We start from the raw sequence: 16,829 nt of genomic DNA, 5'->3' as shown, positions 1-16,829 counted from the left end.
TCTCTTGTTGCGGAGCACGGGCTGTAGGCGCACAGGCTTCAGTAGTTGTGGCATGTGGGCTCAGTAGTTGTGGCTCACGGGCTCTAGAGCAAGGCTCAGTAGTTGTGGCACACGGGCTTAGTTGCTCCGGCATGTTGGATCTTCCTGGACCCGGGATCGAACCCATGTCCCCTGCATTGGGAGGCAGATTCTTAACCACTGCGCCACCAGGGAAGTCCCAGATCTGCATTTTGAAAAGATCACTCTGTCTGCACTATGAACAACAGATGGGGAAGAGGGATGGAAACAAAGCAGATGCAGAACACTGGTTAAGAATTGAGGCTAAGTCTGTACAACAGGTAGCTTGACTAGTGGTGGTAGAGTTGGAGAGAAGCAGAATATCTGAGAACTATATAGGAAGTAAAATGGACAGGGTTTTGTAAAGGATCTGACATGGGGGTAAGGACGAGGGCGCTCCAAGGGCTGTCAACTGAGCATCTGGCCACAATTGGATGATGAGGGTGCCATTCAGTGAGGAAAGAAGCACTAGAAGACAACCAGGGTGGTGGGGGGTTGGGGGGAAACATGAGTTTGGTCTTGGATGTATTGAGTTTGAGATCCCTGTGAGTCATCCAAGGTAAGAGGTCAAATAAGAGGTGGCTTCATGGGTCTGGGGCTCAGAAGAGAGGTGGGAACTGGAAATGTAGATCTGGGGATCAGGTTTGTATTGGCTCGTATTGTTTATACTGGGGGTGATAGAAGCCGTGGGCAGAGGTGAGATCCCGAGGTGGAAAGAACAGTGTGAGATGAGAGGAGGACCTGGAACCAAGCCTCTGAAGATCGCAGACACTGAATGATGGCAAGGAGGAGGAGGATAAGCCTGCAGTAGAGAAAAGAGGAGCAAGAGAAAGAAAACCAGGAGAGTGTGGGACTTAGCAGCCAAGGAAAAAAGTGGTTAGAGGAAGGGGTGGCCAACAGTGCCAAATGCTGTTGAGAAATGATGGAGACTCAGCCAGGGAGGGGGTGGTGAAACCAGACAAGTGGTCTTGTAGAGGACTAAGGCCAAGGCTGAGTACAGTGCCCAGCCCAGTCCACCACATGCATGCCCTGTATCATCATTTCCAGTATACCCGTCTGTCTCCTCAGTAAGCTACTCCAAGGTCGGTCTTGTCCATCCTGTTATCCCCAAAGCCCAGCACAAGGCCAGAACATAGCAGACACTTAATACATTTTACTGATGAATGAGTGGATGGATGGATGGGTGGGTGGGTAGGTGGATGGATGGGTAGATGAGAAGGAAGAATTGGAAGCAAAGGAGGAATTGCTGGCATCTGCCTGGGATCTACTATCCTTCAGGGTCTTTGTTTTTTTTCCCCCCCTTTATACCGCAATGGCCCGCAGACCCAGGGAACGGAGACAGAGCCCCATCCTCTCCCTCCGCTGGGCCCTGGCCCCCCTTCCTCTCTCTGACGAAGAGTCTGGACCGAAGGTTCTGCTGACGTGGGAAGGGGAGGAGAGTCTGGAGGAAGGGGAGGGGAAAGCAGCGCAGAGATCGCGGAGACGAAGGAGGCGCCCGCGGCTGCAGAGCTGCAGAGCAGGGTCTCTCCGGCTTCTGTGTCCGGGCACCGGGCGCGCCACTGGGCCAGAAGGCAGTGCATCCTTTCGGTGCGGGCCGCCAGGGCCCCTGCGGTCGGCAAGCTGGCTCCCCGGGTGGCCACCGGGACCCCCGAGCCCAATGGCGGGGGCGGCAGCAAAATCGACAGCACTGTAGAGATCACCCCCAGCCCCAACGGAGTAAGTGCCCGCGCCCTGGGGGCTACGCCATCATCTCCCCGCACCCCCGCCAAGCGCCCGGCATTTTCCTCCCGCGCCCCCTCCTCCGCCGCCCGCCTTCCTCCCGCTGGCTCCCGGCCTCTTCCCTTACTCTGCGGTTTTCTCCGCTTCACCCTTCTCCTGCCACCACCCCACACACCCCTTACCTCACCCCCCCACACATAGCAGGTCGGGACCCTCGGAGATGCGGTGCCCACGGAGCAGCTGCAGGGTGAGCGGGAGCGCGAACGCGAGCGGGAGGGGGAGGGCGACGCGGGTGGCGACGGGATGGGCAGCAGCCTGTCGCTGGCCGTGCCCCCCGGCCCCCTCAGCTTCGAGGCGCTGCTCGCCCAGGTGGGGGCGCTGGGCGGCGGCCAGCAGCTGCAGCTCGGCCTCTGCTGCCTGCCCGTGCTCTTTGTGGCGCTGGGCATGGCCTCGGACCCCATCTTCACGCTGGCGCCCCCGCTGCATTGCCACTACGGGGCCTTCGCCCCCAACGCCTCTGGCTGGGAGCAGCCCCCCAACGCCAGCGGCGTCAGCGTCGCCAGCGCCGCCCTAGCAGCCAGCGCCGCCAGCCGCATCGCCACCAGTACGGACCCCTCGTGCAGTGGCTTCGCCCCGCCGGACTTCAACCACTGCCTCAAGGACTGGGACTATAACGGCCTCCCCGTGCTCACCACCAACGCCATCGGCCAGGTGAGGCAGCCTGGTGGGCCGCGGGTTTGGGGGCGGGCCGAGAGCGACCAGCGAGGGGCCTCACACCCGCTCCGTCCCTCTCACGTCTCTAGTGGGATCTGGTGTGTGACCTGGGCTGGCAGGTGATCCTGGAGCAGATCCTCTTCATCTTGGGCTTTGCCTCTGGCTACCTGTTCCTGGGCTACCCGGCAGACAGGTGAGAGCTGGGCGAGTAGAGAGGAGGGGGTGCTAGGGAGGCTGGCCCAGGCAGCTTGCCTTGGCAAGAGGCTGAAGGGGACTCGGTGGACTCTGCAGTGTTCTCTGGATTTCTTCTGTTCAATGATATGCAGCCTCACCCCTGTCTCAGCTTCACTCCCCATCAAGAAATACTCCTTCCATACCTCTTCCACACAGGGAATAACTCTTCCTTCCTTGCCAACGCCTAGATCCATGGATCAATGGCCTCATCTCAAAAGACAATAGGCCCATCCCGACTGACCAAAACCCCTATATCCACAGATCGAAAGTCCTAACTTCTCCTCTATCGTCCCTATCACCACCAAGCACCTCCCTCACCATCATCATGGATTGACAGACTCATCCTTGCTAACAGCCCTATCCACCTGGACTGTTAACTCCATCTCAAAGGCCTCATTCCTAAAGCTCATTATGTTAATTTCTAAATATCAACAGCTCCATTCACGCTGACCAACAGCTCAACTCTATAAACAAATGACTACCCTCATGGGGGTCAATGGTTCAACCCCCATGGATCAGTGACCACCATAGCACCCCTCCCCCAGACTAACAGCCGCATCCTCATAGACCTTCAGTGCTCTCAGATCCTCTCAGATCAAAAGCCCCATTTCCAGGAATCAGTGGCCTCATCGCAAAGGTCAACAGCCCACCCCCACCAACCAATAGCTCTTCCCAGGGGTCAAAACTCCCATCTCCTCGGATCCTCGACACCATCTCCACTGACCATCCCTGTGGATTATTAGACTCATCTCCACTGGTCTACAGTCTCATCCAAATGGATTTATAGTTCACCTCCCATGGATCAAAGGCAACCCAACATTGAATAATCCAGTTCCCTAAAATCAATGCCTATCCTCACTGCCCAATAGTCAAATGATCCTAAACCCATAGGCCAATAGCCCATCCTTATGCATCAGTGGCCTCATACCCACAGACCAGTAGCATCATTCCTGTGGAATAAGAACCTCATCCTCAAAGATCAATAATTCAGTCTCCTAAATTCAGTAACCTTAGCCAATAAGCTTAGCCCCATGGAAAAATGGCTCCACCCTATTGGGTCAGTAGCTTCACTCTTAGGCTATCGGTGCCCCCTTCCCAATGACCAGTGACCCCAGTCTACATCCCCATAGATCAGTGGTCTTATCCCCCAAAATCAATAGCCTAGCCTTCAGTAGCCCTGTCCTCACTGACTTATAGTCAGTGACCATCATCATTGACCAATTGTCTCATCTCCTCTGGTCTGTGACCCCATCCTTACTGATTATTCCTATGAATTAATAGATTCATCCCTACTGGCCAACTGCCGCATCTACATGGACTGAGATCCCTATCCCATGAATCAATAGCTCCATCCCTAAAGATCAAACGGTCCAATCTTCAAAGATTAGTGATAATCCCTGCTGATCAATGGCCCTATCCCATAGATTAAGAGTTCCATTCCCATGGATCAATGGCTCCATCTTCTGGTCAGTGGCCCCATGCCCACTGACCACCCCTATGGATTAGTAGACCCATGCCCCAACCCCACGGAAAAATGGCTTCATCCCCCAAAATCAATTACTCAGTCCCCTAAGATCAAGAGCTCCATTTTCACTGACCAATATTATCCCCATGGACAAGTGGCCAATGGCCTACCTCCATAGATCAATAGCTCCAACCCCATATATCAATGACCCCATCTTCTCTGACCAGTCTGAGCAAGACAAGCTCCATCCCCACTGACCAATAGCTCTATGCCCAAGGACCAATGGTTCCAAGTCCCCTAAGCAATATCCCATCGACTCTGATGGTTGGTCTCACTTCCATGAAGAAATGCCCTCATCTCTGACCAATAGCCCCATCCCAAGAGTCAATGGTCCTACCCCCACAGAACCATAGCCTCGCCCCAGCGCCCAGTAGCCAACCATGGTCCCCATCCTCTCCCATCTTCTCTAGCCTTACTCCAGGGCCTCATCCTCATACCTCCAGCTTTGAAGTGGGCAGCTGGGCCCCACCCAGCAACTCCTCCCCCAGGGAGTCTGGGTGATCAGAGGCTCTCCCTTACTTTCCAGGTTTGGCCGTCGTGGGATTGTGCTGCTGACCTTGGGACTGGTGGGCCCCTGTGGAGTGGGAGGGGCTGCTGCAGGCTCCTCCACAGGTGTCATGGCCCTCCGATTCCTCCTGGGCTTTCTGCTTGCCGGTGTTGACCTTGGGGTCTACCTGATGCGTGAGTGGCACCCCCCCAGAGCTCCTTCCCTAGGGACTCATGCCTGCCTGTCTGTATCCCCAGGCCATTCCCACTGCTCCCTAGGATCCCCTCAGTCCCTTCTTCAGCCCCAGATTTCAACTGTCCGGAATCTCAGCTGTCTTTCTGCCCAGGCCTTTGAAGGATCCAGGGGTCTTCCTTCTCTCCACACCCCTCTCCTCCCATGATCTTTAAGGCTTTCCTTGCTCTGGACTTACTGCTGTCAGGGAATGAGCCTTATTTTAAAAATGAAATCCTGAGTAGCTGTATGACCTTGAACAAGGGTTAAATGTGAAAGTCAAGTAAGAGGTCTGGTGTGAAAGGGCCCATAATTTGGGAATGCTGAAAACCCACCAGGGACTCTGACCCTTGAGCCCTCCCAGGTTTGAGTGGGAGAGGAGAGAGAACTGAACATCTCTCCACTCTTTGCCTTAGAGGTTGGCCTGTGGGAGGCGATGGCTGCAGCCTCCACTCAGGGGCTGACCTTGCTCTCTGTCCTCCTCCCTCCCTCTCCCCCCTTCTCTCCCTCGCCTCCTTCCTCCCTGGCCTCTCCTCCCTGTCCCTGCTGTATCTCCAGGCCTGGAGCTGTGCGACCCAACCCAGAGGCTTCGGGTGGCCCTGGCAGGGGAGTTAGTGGGGGTAGGGGGGCACTTCCTGTTCCTGGGCCTGGCCCTTGTCTCTAAGGACTGGCGATTTCTGCAGCGAATGATCACCGCTCCCTGCATCCTCTTCCTGTTTTATGGGTCAGTATCACCCTCCACCTGTTGTCTGGCCGTTCCCGTCTCTGCCTCCAACCTAGCTCTAGCCTGGAGACCCCTCCTCTTCTCCATTGCCCCTTGTCCAGGCCTGCTCCAGCCCCAGCCCCTCAGAGGTGGGAGTTTTCCGTCCCAGGGTCAGGATTCAGGAGGCCTCACAGTGTACCCCCCACCCCACCCCCAGCTGGCCTGGCCTGTTTCTGGAGTCCGCACGGTGGCTGATAGTGAAGCGACAGATTGAGGAGGCCCAGTCTGTGCTGAGGATACTGGCTGAGCGGAACCGGCCCCATGGGCAGATGCTGGGAGAGGAGGCCCAGGAGGCCCTGCAGGGTAAGAGACAGGGGTCCCTACAGGTGATACCTCAGGGTGCACACATGATGGTGCCCTCTGTTGTAGCTGTACCACCTTCTCCCAGGGTCCCTACCACCCATGTGGGAGGACCCTGGGTTCTCAGCTGTTCCTTCTAACAGATAGCTCCTCTCTCTCTCCCAAGACCTGGAGAACACCTGCCCTCTCCCTGCAACATCCTCCTTTTCCTTCGCTTCCCTCCTCAACTACCGCAACATCTGGAAAAATCTACTTATCCTGGGATTCACCAAGTGAGCCTGGGTGTCTGAGCCAAGGGCCAGGCCAATAGCTGGGATGGGGGCTGGCCGGGTGGGGAAAGCCTGAGGACCCCTATAGAGGCCAGCCAGGGCTGTGAAAGGCTGCAGATGGAGATTCAGATGCCGTTCTTCGCCTCCCCACCCTGTCTCACAGCTTTATTGCCCACGCCATTCGCCACTGCTACCAGCCTGTGGGAGGAGGAGGGAGCCCATCAGACTTCTACCTGTGCTCCTTGCTGGCCAGCGGCACAGCTGCCCTGGCCTGCGTCTTCCTGGGAGTCACCGTGGACCGATTTGGCCGCCGGGGCATCCTGCTTCTCTCGATGACCCTCACTGGCATTGCGTCCCTGGTCCTGCTGGGCCTGTGGGATTGTGAGCATCCTCCCTTCCCCATGGTGTGGGCTCAGCAAAGGAACCCCAGCAGAGGTGCCTCAGACGGGCTCAGCCACTGCTTCTGGCACAGGCCTCCCAAAACCAGACCAGACCCTGCCCAGATCTTCCACAATTCTCCCCCTAGCTGCACAATCCTGTCTGTTCTCTCAAGCAATGAGTGAATGCCCAGACCCACCCAGCTAGGGATCAGAGGGGATGATGGCAGGGACTAGGCCAAACATGATCTCCCCACCTCCGTTCACATGCTTCCTCTCTTGGTCCTCCAGATCTGAACGAGGCTGCCATCACCACCTTCTCTGTCCTTGGCCTCTTCTCCTCCCAAGCTGCTGGCATCCTCAGCACCCTCCTTGCTGCTGAAGTCATCCCTACCACTGTCCGGTGAGAGCAGGGGTGCTGCCAGGGGAGTCTCCAGGTCTCCAGCTGAGGACAGGGCCTGAGGGATGAAAAAGGGGAGGCTGCTGGAGAAGAGCTGGGGTGAGGCCCACAGCTACAGGCTCAGTGCCTTGTCCGTCTCTCCCAGGGGCCGAGGCCTGGGCCTGATCATGGCACTGGGGGCACTTGGCGGGCTGAGTGGCCCAGCCCAGCGCCTCCACATGGGCCATGGAGCTTTCCTGCAGCACGTGGTGCTGGCGGCCTGTGCTCTCCTCTGCATCCTCAGCATCATGCTTCTGCCGGAGACCAAACGCAAGCTCCTGCCTGAGGTGCTCCGGGATGGGGAGCTGTGCCGCCGGCCTTCCCTGCTGCGGCAGCCACCCCCTAACCGCTGTGACCACGTTCCACTGCTTGCCACCCCCAACCCTGCCCTCTGAGCGACCTTCGAGCACCCTGGCAGGAGGCTGGCCCATACAGAAAGGTGGCACAAGGCCCTGGCAAGGAGAGCGGGAGGACTGAATGAGGAAGGCAGGGCTGCCCTGAAGCCTCAGAGGCACCTCACGCCAGTCATCATGGAGAGCTCAGAGGGCTGCCCTCAACCCCATCTCCTCCTTGCTGCTTTGTGTTCACTTCCTTGGCAAGAGTCAGGGGACAGGGAGGGAGCTCCACACTGTATCCACCAGGTCTGGGCTCCATCCTATGCCCAAAGACATCCTCCCAGACCTCATTCTTTCTTGCTCTATCATTCTGTTTCAATAAAGACATTTTGAATAAATGAGCATATCATAGCCTGGACTTCCCTCCCTTCTGTTGTCCTTCTCAGTGGAACCCAAACCAGTAAAAATCTCCCTCCCCCTCCCTGCACCTGCCCCCTCTTCTCACTCCCCCACCATGTTAACTTACAGACAACTACCACCACCCCTTACTCACTGCTTGCTATTCTGCTAGGACTAGGCTATGCACTTTACAAACTTCGTTTAATCATTTAATCCTTACAACATTGCAAGGTAGGTGTTTGGATCAATTAAAGTTTCTTGTTTTTGCAAGCAATAATAACGGACTGACTCTAATGAACTTAAACACAAAGGCAATTTATTAAAGGGATCTGGTGGGGCAGGTTGTGGTGCGGAGCTCACAGAGTAGAAGGAAAAGCAGAGCTAGTCATAAAAGGCCAGGAGCCAGAAAAGACAAGAGAGCAAGTGATTCGCTAGCTTGTGTATCACAGCACCCCACCCCTATTACTGACAACTGGGGAGGGGAAAGCAGTACCTGAGTGCTGATGGCAGAAGTAGGACTGGAGTTGTGCAGGTAAACACAATGGATGCCCACGACAGTATTCTTCTTCTTTTACAGATGACGAAACTGACACTCAGAAATTCAGTAACTTGCCCAAGGTTACAAAGTTAACGAGTGACAGCTGGGATAAAACTGGATCCTGGAGCTGGAGCTCTCTAGGGATGCACACCGTGGCCAGCTTCCCAACTCCTTCCAATCTTTGCGTGCTACCCTTGGAAGTGAGGAGTGAGTCTCTAGGCCCCCCTGGGAGGGGGCTGTAGGAGACTAGGCCTTCCACCTCAGTGCCAGGGCCTGCCTTTGACTAGCCCTGGCCTGGCTTTGGGCAAGTCTCTTAACCTCCAGCTTCCTTCAAGGGTTGCTCTGAGGATTAAACAAGATAGTACATTGTAAGTGCCTCTTAAATTATCCCACTAGATGGTAAGCCCCTTGAGGACAGGAACTTCGTCTTACTCAACTTTGAAACACCAACATGTGACCCACGATAGGTGTTCAAAAAGTTGTATTTGTTAATTCTTTAAACAAATGTTTCATGTGCCGGATTTACAGACCAGTTGCATCCTGGATGTTTAGGGCATGGGCCATCCTTCAAGGAGCTTAAAATCCATCTAACACTGGGAATATTAATGAGGAGGAAGAGAGACCAGTGGTTTGGAGCATCGAAAGGCTGCCTCCTGAAGGAGGTGAGACTCAGAGAGGCAGAAAGACCTTAGGCAAGGGCCCAGGAGACAGGTACATAGCTCTCAATTCAAAGGACATAGGGAGAGCAAAGGCCTGGAGGTAGGAAAGGGTGAGGAGGTCCTGGAGAGAGGAATTCTTAGGAAAAGCAGATCTTGAGGCCAGCCTCTTCCAGAGAAGGGGGGCCCTGTTACCCAGAGATCCCTGCAACACCAGTGTTCCTATCCTTCCCCTCTGCCAGTCCATGCCCCAGGCCCAAAGCTCTAGGAACTAAGCCATGCTTCTGGGCTCTCAATAGTAATCACTGGAGAACTCATAAGAACCCTTCTCATTTAATTTTCACAGCCCCCTGTAATAGGTATTAGTAGTTTTATCCTATCTAACTACTGAGGAAATGGAAATGAGAGAAATGGAAGGAACTGCCATGAGGAGGCAGAGCGAGGACTTAAATCCAGGCCTTCTGGCGGCTCTTTTTATTCCACCATAGTTCCCTCACAGTTAGAGATTCTGCATCACACATTCTGTAGAACAGGGTCTATGTGGTCCAAACTGACTCCAATGTTGACTTTTTAACTTTGGGTTGCCAATGATAACACTCACTGAGAGATCATACTCATTGCTGTCTGTCTCCAGAGTTTCTGTAAGAACCAACAGGATGGTAGATAAGTACTTTTTGGAAGAGCCCAGGTAAAGCTAAGAAGTTACTTACATGCTAATGACACTGTCCAAAGCACACTGTGAGGAATGGTGTCAAAGAGGCATTTCAAAGAACCCATTCTCTGCATACCGCTGGAAGAAGGTCCAGGGCAAGAAAATAAAAACACTCAGGAAGCTACAGCAACTCCTGTAGGAGGGTAGGTGAAAGAAAGCAAGTCTCTCTGACTTCAACCAAAGAGGTAAAGGCAAAGAGAATGATAGCATACAAGAAGCATCAAGGAAGCACAAAGATACAGTCCCTCATCCCCAAGCAATTCCTGGTCTAGGTGGACAGGACCAATGTGTGTAGCTACAACTGGCATCCTGTCAGTTGCTCTAAAAGTCACCAACCACATGATCTCACTGGATCGTCATCAATAACCCCATGAAAAATGGTTATTATTTCTTAGGCTTTTTACAGATGGGGAGACTGAGGTTTGGAGAGGTAACTTTTGAGGTGACTGGTAATTAGAGTAGCCAGATCTTGAGAACTGAGAGCCTGCAATCTTCTTACCACATACCAGATAGAAAATAATTCTAAACACCATGAAAGAAAGTATTACTTATCCTGTAATATTAAGCTTAGAAGGTACCCCAGGAACTTGGAGATCATTTACGGGCAAACAAGGAAATGACTACTTTCCTTGGAGAGGTTGTACTGACAAAGCATGAACAGTTCTTAGAAATGTTTTAGTTGGATTCACAGGTAAAAGCCATAATGGATTATTGAGGAGAAAATTAAAAGGATATACGGGGTACATTTCTAACCTAAAAAAGTTACATGAGGGGTTTCCGTGGTGGCGCAGTGGTTGAGAGTCTGCCTGCCGATGCAGGGGACACGGGTTCGTGCCCCAGTCCAGGAAGATCCCACATGCCGTGGACAGCTAGGCCCGTGAGCCCTGGCCGCTGAGCCTGCGCGTCCGGAGCCTGTGCTCCGCAACGGGAGAGGCCACAACAGTGAGAGGCCCACGTACCGCAAAAAAAAAAAAAAAAAAAAAAGTTACATGAAGTGATATGAAAGCCACTCCCATTCCTCATTCAGTCAACCTAGCCTGGCTACCGTGCAACCGATTTTTACTGATTATCCACTACTGTCTTGTGCTGCCTCAGATCTGGGGCAGGGGGGCATGGTCCTTGCCTGCAAGAGTTCAGAACACTGGGAGATAAATAATTACAATCCTATATAGAAAATGCAGAAAAATATAAAAAGTGCTGTAGCAGCTCTAAGGAGGACAGGATATACTCTATTGGAGGCAGTCAAGGAAAGATTCTCAGATATTTGGATTGGACCTTACAGGGTAAGTCTTGAGTTTGCCAGGGACAGAAAGGAAGAAGAAACAGTGCAAAGCCTAGAGACACGACAGAACATGGTATACATGGAGAAGAGCAGTGTTTACCTTAAACATCCATGGAATAAAAGGCAGCTATGAAAACCCACAGCTAACATCATATTTATCAGTGAAAGTCTGAAAGCTTTACCCCCAAGATCAGGAACAAGACAAAGATGTCTGCACTCATCACTTCTATTCTACATTGTACTGGAGGTTCTAGCCAGGGAAATGAGGCAAGAAAATGAAATACAGGCATACCTCAGAGATACTGTGGGCTCAGTTCCAGACCACTGCAACAAAGCAAGTTACACAAATCTTTTGGTTTCCCAGTTCATATAAAAGTTATGTTTACACTGTACTGTAGTCTATTAAGTGTGCAATAGCATTATATCTATAAAAGACAATGTACATACTTTAATTTAAAAATACTTTATTGCTACAAAATGCTAACCATCATCTTAGCCTTCAGTGAGTCATAAACTTTTTGTTGGTTTGGGGTTTGAAATATTGTGAGAATTACCGAAATGTGACACAGAGACATGAAGTGAGCAAATGCTGTTGGAAACTGGCTCCAAGAGTCTTATTCAATGCAGGGTTGCCACCAACCTTCAATCTGTAAAAAATGTAATCTCTACCAAGTGCAATAAAGCAAAACCCAATACGATGAGATATGCCTGTAAAAAGCACCAAGAATGGAAAAGACAATGTAAAACTATATTTGCAGGTGACATGACCTTGTATACAGAGAATCCTAAAGAATCCACCAAAAAGCTATAAGAACTAAATAAACAAGTTCAGTAAGGTTACTTAACTTGTGATTGAATGTGGAGGATACAAGATCAATATACAAAATCAATTGTTTTTTTGTTTTTTGGCTGCACCACACAGCTTGCGGGATCTTAGTTCCCTGAGCAGGGATTGAACCGAGGCCCCTGGCAGTGAAACACCAAATCCTAACCACTGGACCACCAGGGAATTCCAAAAATCAGCTGTATTTTTAGACAACTGCAATGAACAATCTGAAAATGAAGTTAAGAATTCCATTTAAAATAGCAAAACCTCAAATACTTAGGAATAAATTTAATAAAAGAAGTGCAAGACCTGTACACTGAAAACTACAAAACATTGTTTAAAGAAATTAAAGATCTAGATAAATGGAAAGACATACTGTGTTCATAGATTGGAAGATTTAATATTGTTAAGATGCAATCTTCTATAAACTGATCTACAGATTCAGTGTAATCCCTGTTAAAATCTTTGCCATCTTTTTTGCAGAAATTGACAAGCTGATTCTAAAATTCATATGGAAATGTCAAAGACCCAGAATAGCTAAGCAATCTTGGGGAAAAAGCAAAATTGGAAGACTCACACTTTCCACTTTCAAAACTTATTACAAAACTACAGTAAGGAAAACTGTGCTACTGGCATAAGGATGGACACATAGATTGATGGAACAGAATTGAAAGTCCAGAAATAAACCTGTGGACTTACAGTCAATTGATTTTCAACAAGGGTGTTAAGACCATTCAATGGGGAAAGAATAGGCTTTTTAACAAATGGGGTTGGGACAAATGCATTATTTGCATGCAAAAGAATGAAGCTGGACCTCTACCTCACACCATACACAAAATTAATTCAAAATGGATCAAAGACTTAAATGTAAGAGCTAAAACTATAAAACTCTTAGGAAAAAACATAGGCATAAACCTTCGTGACTTTTGTGCTTCAAAGGACACTATCAAGAAAGTGAAAACCGGGACTTCCCTGGTGGTGCAGTGGTTAAGAATCCTCCTGCCAATACAGGGGACACAGTTTCAAGCCCTGGTCTGGGAAGATCCCACAGGCCACGGAGCAACTAAGCCTGTGCACCACAACTACTGAGCCTGCGCTCTAGAGCCTGCAAGCCACAGCTACTGAGCTCGCATGCCACAACTACTGAAGTCTGTGTGCCTAGAGCCCATGCTCCACAAGAAGCCACCGCAATGAGAAGCCCGCTCGCTGCAACTAGAGAAAGCCTGCGTGCAGCAACGAAGGCCCAACTCAGCCAAAAATAAATAAATGAAAGTGAAAACCCACAAAATGGGAGAAAATATATTTGTAAATCATATATATCTGATAAAGGTCTAGTATTCAGAATATATCAAGAACTCTTGCAACTCAACAATAAAGACAAATAACCCAGTTAAAAAGTGGGCAAAGGATCTGCTAGACATTTCTTCAGAGAAGATATACAAAGGGCCAGTAAGCACATGAAAAGATATACCCAAGAGAAATGAAAAGGTATGGTCACACAGAAATTTGTACACAGATGTTTGTAGCACACTATTCCCAATAGTCAAAAAATGGGAATATCCCAAATATCCACCAACTGATGAATGGATAAACAAAATGTGGTATATCTATACAGTTGATCCTTGAACTTGGGGGTTAGGAGTGTCGACCCTCTATGCAGTTCAAAATCCTCAAAAACTTTACACTCTACCCTCCATGTCATAGTTCTGCATCCATGGGTTCAACCAACCATGGACCATGTAGCACTATAGTACGTATTTACTGCAAAAAACCCACGTTTAAGTGGGCCCATGCAGTTCAGACCCATGTTGTTCAAGGGTCAACTGTACAATGAAATATTATTCAGCCATAAAAAGGAATGAAGTATTGATAAATGCTACAACATGGATGAATCTTGAAAACATACTAAATGAAAGAAGCCAGACAGAAAAGGCCACATATTGTACGATCCCATTTATATGAAATATCCAGAAAAGGTATACCCATAGATACAGAAAGTATAATTAGTAGTTGCTAGGGACTGCGATGGGGGGAAAATTGGGAATGTTTGTTAATGGGCACAGGGTTTCTATTTGCCATGATGAAAATGCTCTAAAATTAGGTAGTGGTGATGGTTACTATATATGTATGTACATATATATGTATAAATAATATGGTTACTATAAATATATCTACTAAATATCACTGAATTTTAAGTACACTTAAAAGGCAAATTTATGGTATGTGAATTATATCTAAAAAAAAAAATCCATAGAGCTTTTTGGTACGATGCAAGTCAGAAATATTGCAAGCTTTCTTCAGCAAATAAAATTAAAGTTCCTTTACTTAGTGATCCCTTTTTCTGTAACAAATTCTACCACTTAGAACAGTGCCCAGCACTTGGTAAGGACTCAGTAAATGTCTGTTTGTTGAATGAATGATTACCATAGGCATAAAGGAGAAAGAGGCATTAGCAGGGTTGACATTTTAAAATTAGATGATTTGAGAAATCAAATCTACTCATCTAACCATATAAAAGTGAGGAAAGCTATTACATTATTGAAAAAAAACAGCCACTGCTTTGTTCTGTTGCTGGTGTCAGGTTGGGCAAATTCTGAGAAAGCACTGGGCTGTCCTCACTCATTTCGTATCACCCACAGTCCCTCAAAGGACCTCTGACTCAGACTCACTCCAGAGGAATCTTATAGACAGGCTTCCCCAATCTCTCCTCCTCAAGGACACTTCCTTCCCACAGAATCCGAATGAGACCGGACTCATTGCTGTCCCTTGATTAAGAGAGAGCTTATTAGGAATGACTGACAGAAAAGTAACCAAACTTTCTCAAAGAAAGCAACTTGCTTTCCAAGCTACTTCCTCTAAAATCACTGAGGATGATACAGGAAAAATGAACAGACCAGGTAAAGCAGGAAATCTAATTCCTGTTAAGAACAGGAATCAACAGGGACTTCCCTGGTGGCGCAGTGGTTAAGAATCTGCCTGCCAATGCAGGGGTCACAGATTTGAGCCCTGGTCTGGGAATATCCAACATGCCACAGAGCAACTAAGCCTGTGCACCACAACTACTGAGCCTGCGTGCCACAACTACTGAAGCCCACGCGCCCTAGAGCCCACATGCTGCAACTACTGAAGCCCACATGCCTAGACCCCCAAGCTCTGCAACAAGAGAAGCCACCGCAATGAGAAGCCCGCGCACCACAACGAAGAGTAGCCCGATCGCCACAACTAGAGAAAGCCCACGCACAGCAACAAAGACCCAACGCAGCCAAAAAGAAAATAAATAAATAAATAAATAAATTTATTTACTTAAGAAAAGAATAGGAATCAGCAGGCCCGGAATAAAGGGACCCTCCAAGGTGAATTAACACCTTCTGAACACCTAAGTGGCAGGTGCTGTGAGCCATACAAAGGCACAATCCATGCCCTTAAGGGAAAACACGGATGTAATTATTTTAATTATGAAAGCATGAAGTGCCAAATACAGATAGGAGCAATTTGCCGAGTGCAGGAGTGATTCATCCTAACTAGGAAATCAAAATAAGTTTCCTGGCTGCGTTACTTGGCTTATACACCTTGGCTTCTATCTTATGATTCTGACAGAGTAGATGTGATGGGAATAGCAGGCTGGAGGAACAGCATGAGCAATACGTGAAAATAAAGTAAAACTCAACTGCAATGCACAGTACATGAGATGTAGGGAAGAATGTGGCAGGAAAAATCAATCTGGATCAAATTGGGAAAAACCTTAGTTCCACACTTGGCAGCATAGGGGCCTTTTTGGAAATACGAAGAGTTTGGAGCCAGGTTATTGCCAGGAGTCCACTACAATCAAGGTGGGGAGTTGCTCAAGCAGTTAAAGTAGGATAGAGGACAGACCAGGATATTGAGAACTGACTGAACACAGAAAATTAAAAACAAAGAGTCAAAAAAGCAATGCATCCTCCAAGATCCAACAGGTTACAGGGATTTTTTTAGATAGCCACTTACTGCCACCTGGCGGATAGATAAGACTTTCCCAGCATTAGCAGCATCAAGCCACTTAAGATGTTGCACATTTTTCTAATAAAAATAGTTAATACTGAACACTTTATCCAGCCTCTTGCTAATCAGCCTCTAAAGTTTCCGTACTCAGCTTATGAGACACTGCTCTAGTTGAATCTAGTTAGAGAAGACCCCCAAATGCCTAACAAGTGACACAATAGGAGGTAAATGATCAAATGGATGGTCGATACCTGAAATTTCAGAATACAAAACCATTTGGAAAAAAAAAACCCAGAAAACCATTTGGGAGGTTGGCTGAGGCTCCACGGATATGGAGAGCCATTTCTTTAACCTAAGATTATTGAACAGAGCATCTCAGTCAGAGGCAATCATGAACAAAAATCCTAGGAACATAAGTGAACGGCCCAATAGAACATATAGAGGTTTTAATACTTACAAACTCTGTAAGTAATGGAGGGTCTACAAAAAGGGGTGTGTGTGTGATATAGTACCAAAGGCTTTTAAGACCAATGTAACATTAGAATATAAAATGGAAAAATTAGGTCATTAACATGACCAAGTAACTCAACTACTAAACTTAAGGATACTCAAACAACGAAAGCCACTTGCCCTAATTAATGGAACAATCCAAAATAAGTTAGCTAGGACTTCCCTGCCACAGTGGTTAAGAATCTGCCTGCCAACACAGGGGAAACGGGTTCGAGCCCTGGTCTGGGAATCCCACATGCTGTGGAGCAACTAAGCCCATGCACCACAACTACTGAAGCCTGCATGCCTAGAGCCCGTGCTCCGCAATTAAGAGTAGGCCCCGCTCGTCGCAACTAGAGAAAGCCTGCATGCAGCAATGAAGACCCAACGCAGCCATAAAAAAAATAAATTTATAAAAGAAAAACAAGTTAGCTGAACGTATTGTGGCCACTGAACTGCTAGAGAACGTAAGCTTTGCAATTATCTTTAAATGCTAACT

At 49.0% G+C, this 16,829-nt stretch overlaps 1 protein-coding gene across 4 annotated transcripts; it reads left to right on the top strand.

The window, feature by feature from the left end:
* Positions 1 to 1,498: 1,498 nt before the first annotated feature.
* Positions 1,499 to 8,676, top strand: SLC22A17 (solute carrier family 22 member 17). 4 transcript variants are annotated; one of them, XM_081229414.1, is made up of 10 exons: positions 1,499 to 1,773; positions 1,981 to 2,487; positions 2,580 to 2,683; positions 4,776 to 4,930; positions 5,526 to 5,691; positions 5,888 to 6,033; positions 6,197 to 6,302; positions 6,463 to 6,680; positions 6,968 to 7,079; positions 7,222 to 7,864. In XM_081229414.1, exons 2-10 carry the CDS (start codon positions 2,080 to 2,082, stop codon positions 7,508 to 7,510), a joined length of 1,704 nt encoding a protein of 567 aa, XP_081085540.1. In that variant the 5' UTR covers positions 1,499 to 1,773; positions 1,981 to 2,079; the 3' UTR covers positions 7,511 to 7,864. The 4 variants fall into 4 exon arrangements, with proteins under 4 accessions (XP_081085540.1, XP_081085539.1, XP_081085541.1 ...); XM_081229413.1 differs by having other exon boundaries at positions 1,978 to 2,487; XM_081229415.1 differs by lacking the exon at positions 7,222 to 7,864 and adding an exon at positions 8,427 to 8,676 and having other exon boundaries at positions 1,638 to 1,773; positions 1,978 to 2,487.
* Positions 8,677 to 16,829: the final 8,153 nt, after the last annotated feature.

Source organism: Mesoplodon bidens (assembly GCF_964165515.1).
Source record: "Mesoplodon bidens genome assembly, chromosome: 3".
NCBI lineage: Eukaryota > Metazoa > Chordata > Mammalia > Artiodactyla > Ziphiidae > Mesoplodon > Mesoplodon bidens.
Note: the sequence above shows the minus strand (reverse complement) of the source record. Positions and strands in the feature narration are given on the sequence as shown.

Bases quoted from the DNA above. Each gene is read 5' to 3' on its own strand.
- SLC22A17 (XM_081229414.1), top strand. From the start codon at position 2,080: ATGGGCAGCAGCCTGTCGCTGGCCGTGCCCCCCGGCCCCCTCAGCTTC. The intron at 2,488-2,579 runs GTGAGGCAGCCT...TCACGTCTCTAG, and splicing joins CCACCAACGCCATCGGCCAG to TGGGATCTGGTGTGTGACCT. The intron at 6,681-6,967 runs GTGAGCATCCTC...TTGGTCCTCCAG, and splicing joins CCTGCTGGGCCTGTGGGATT to ATCTGAACGAGGCTGCCATC.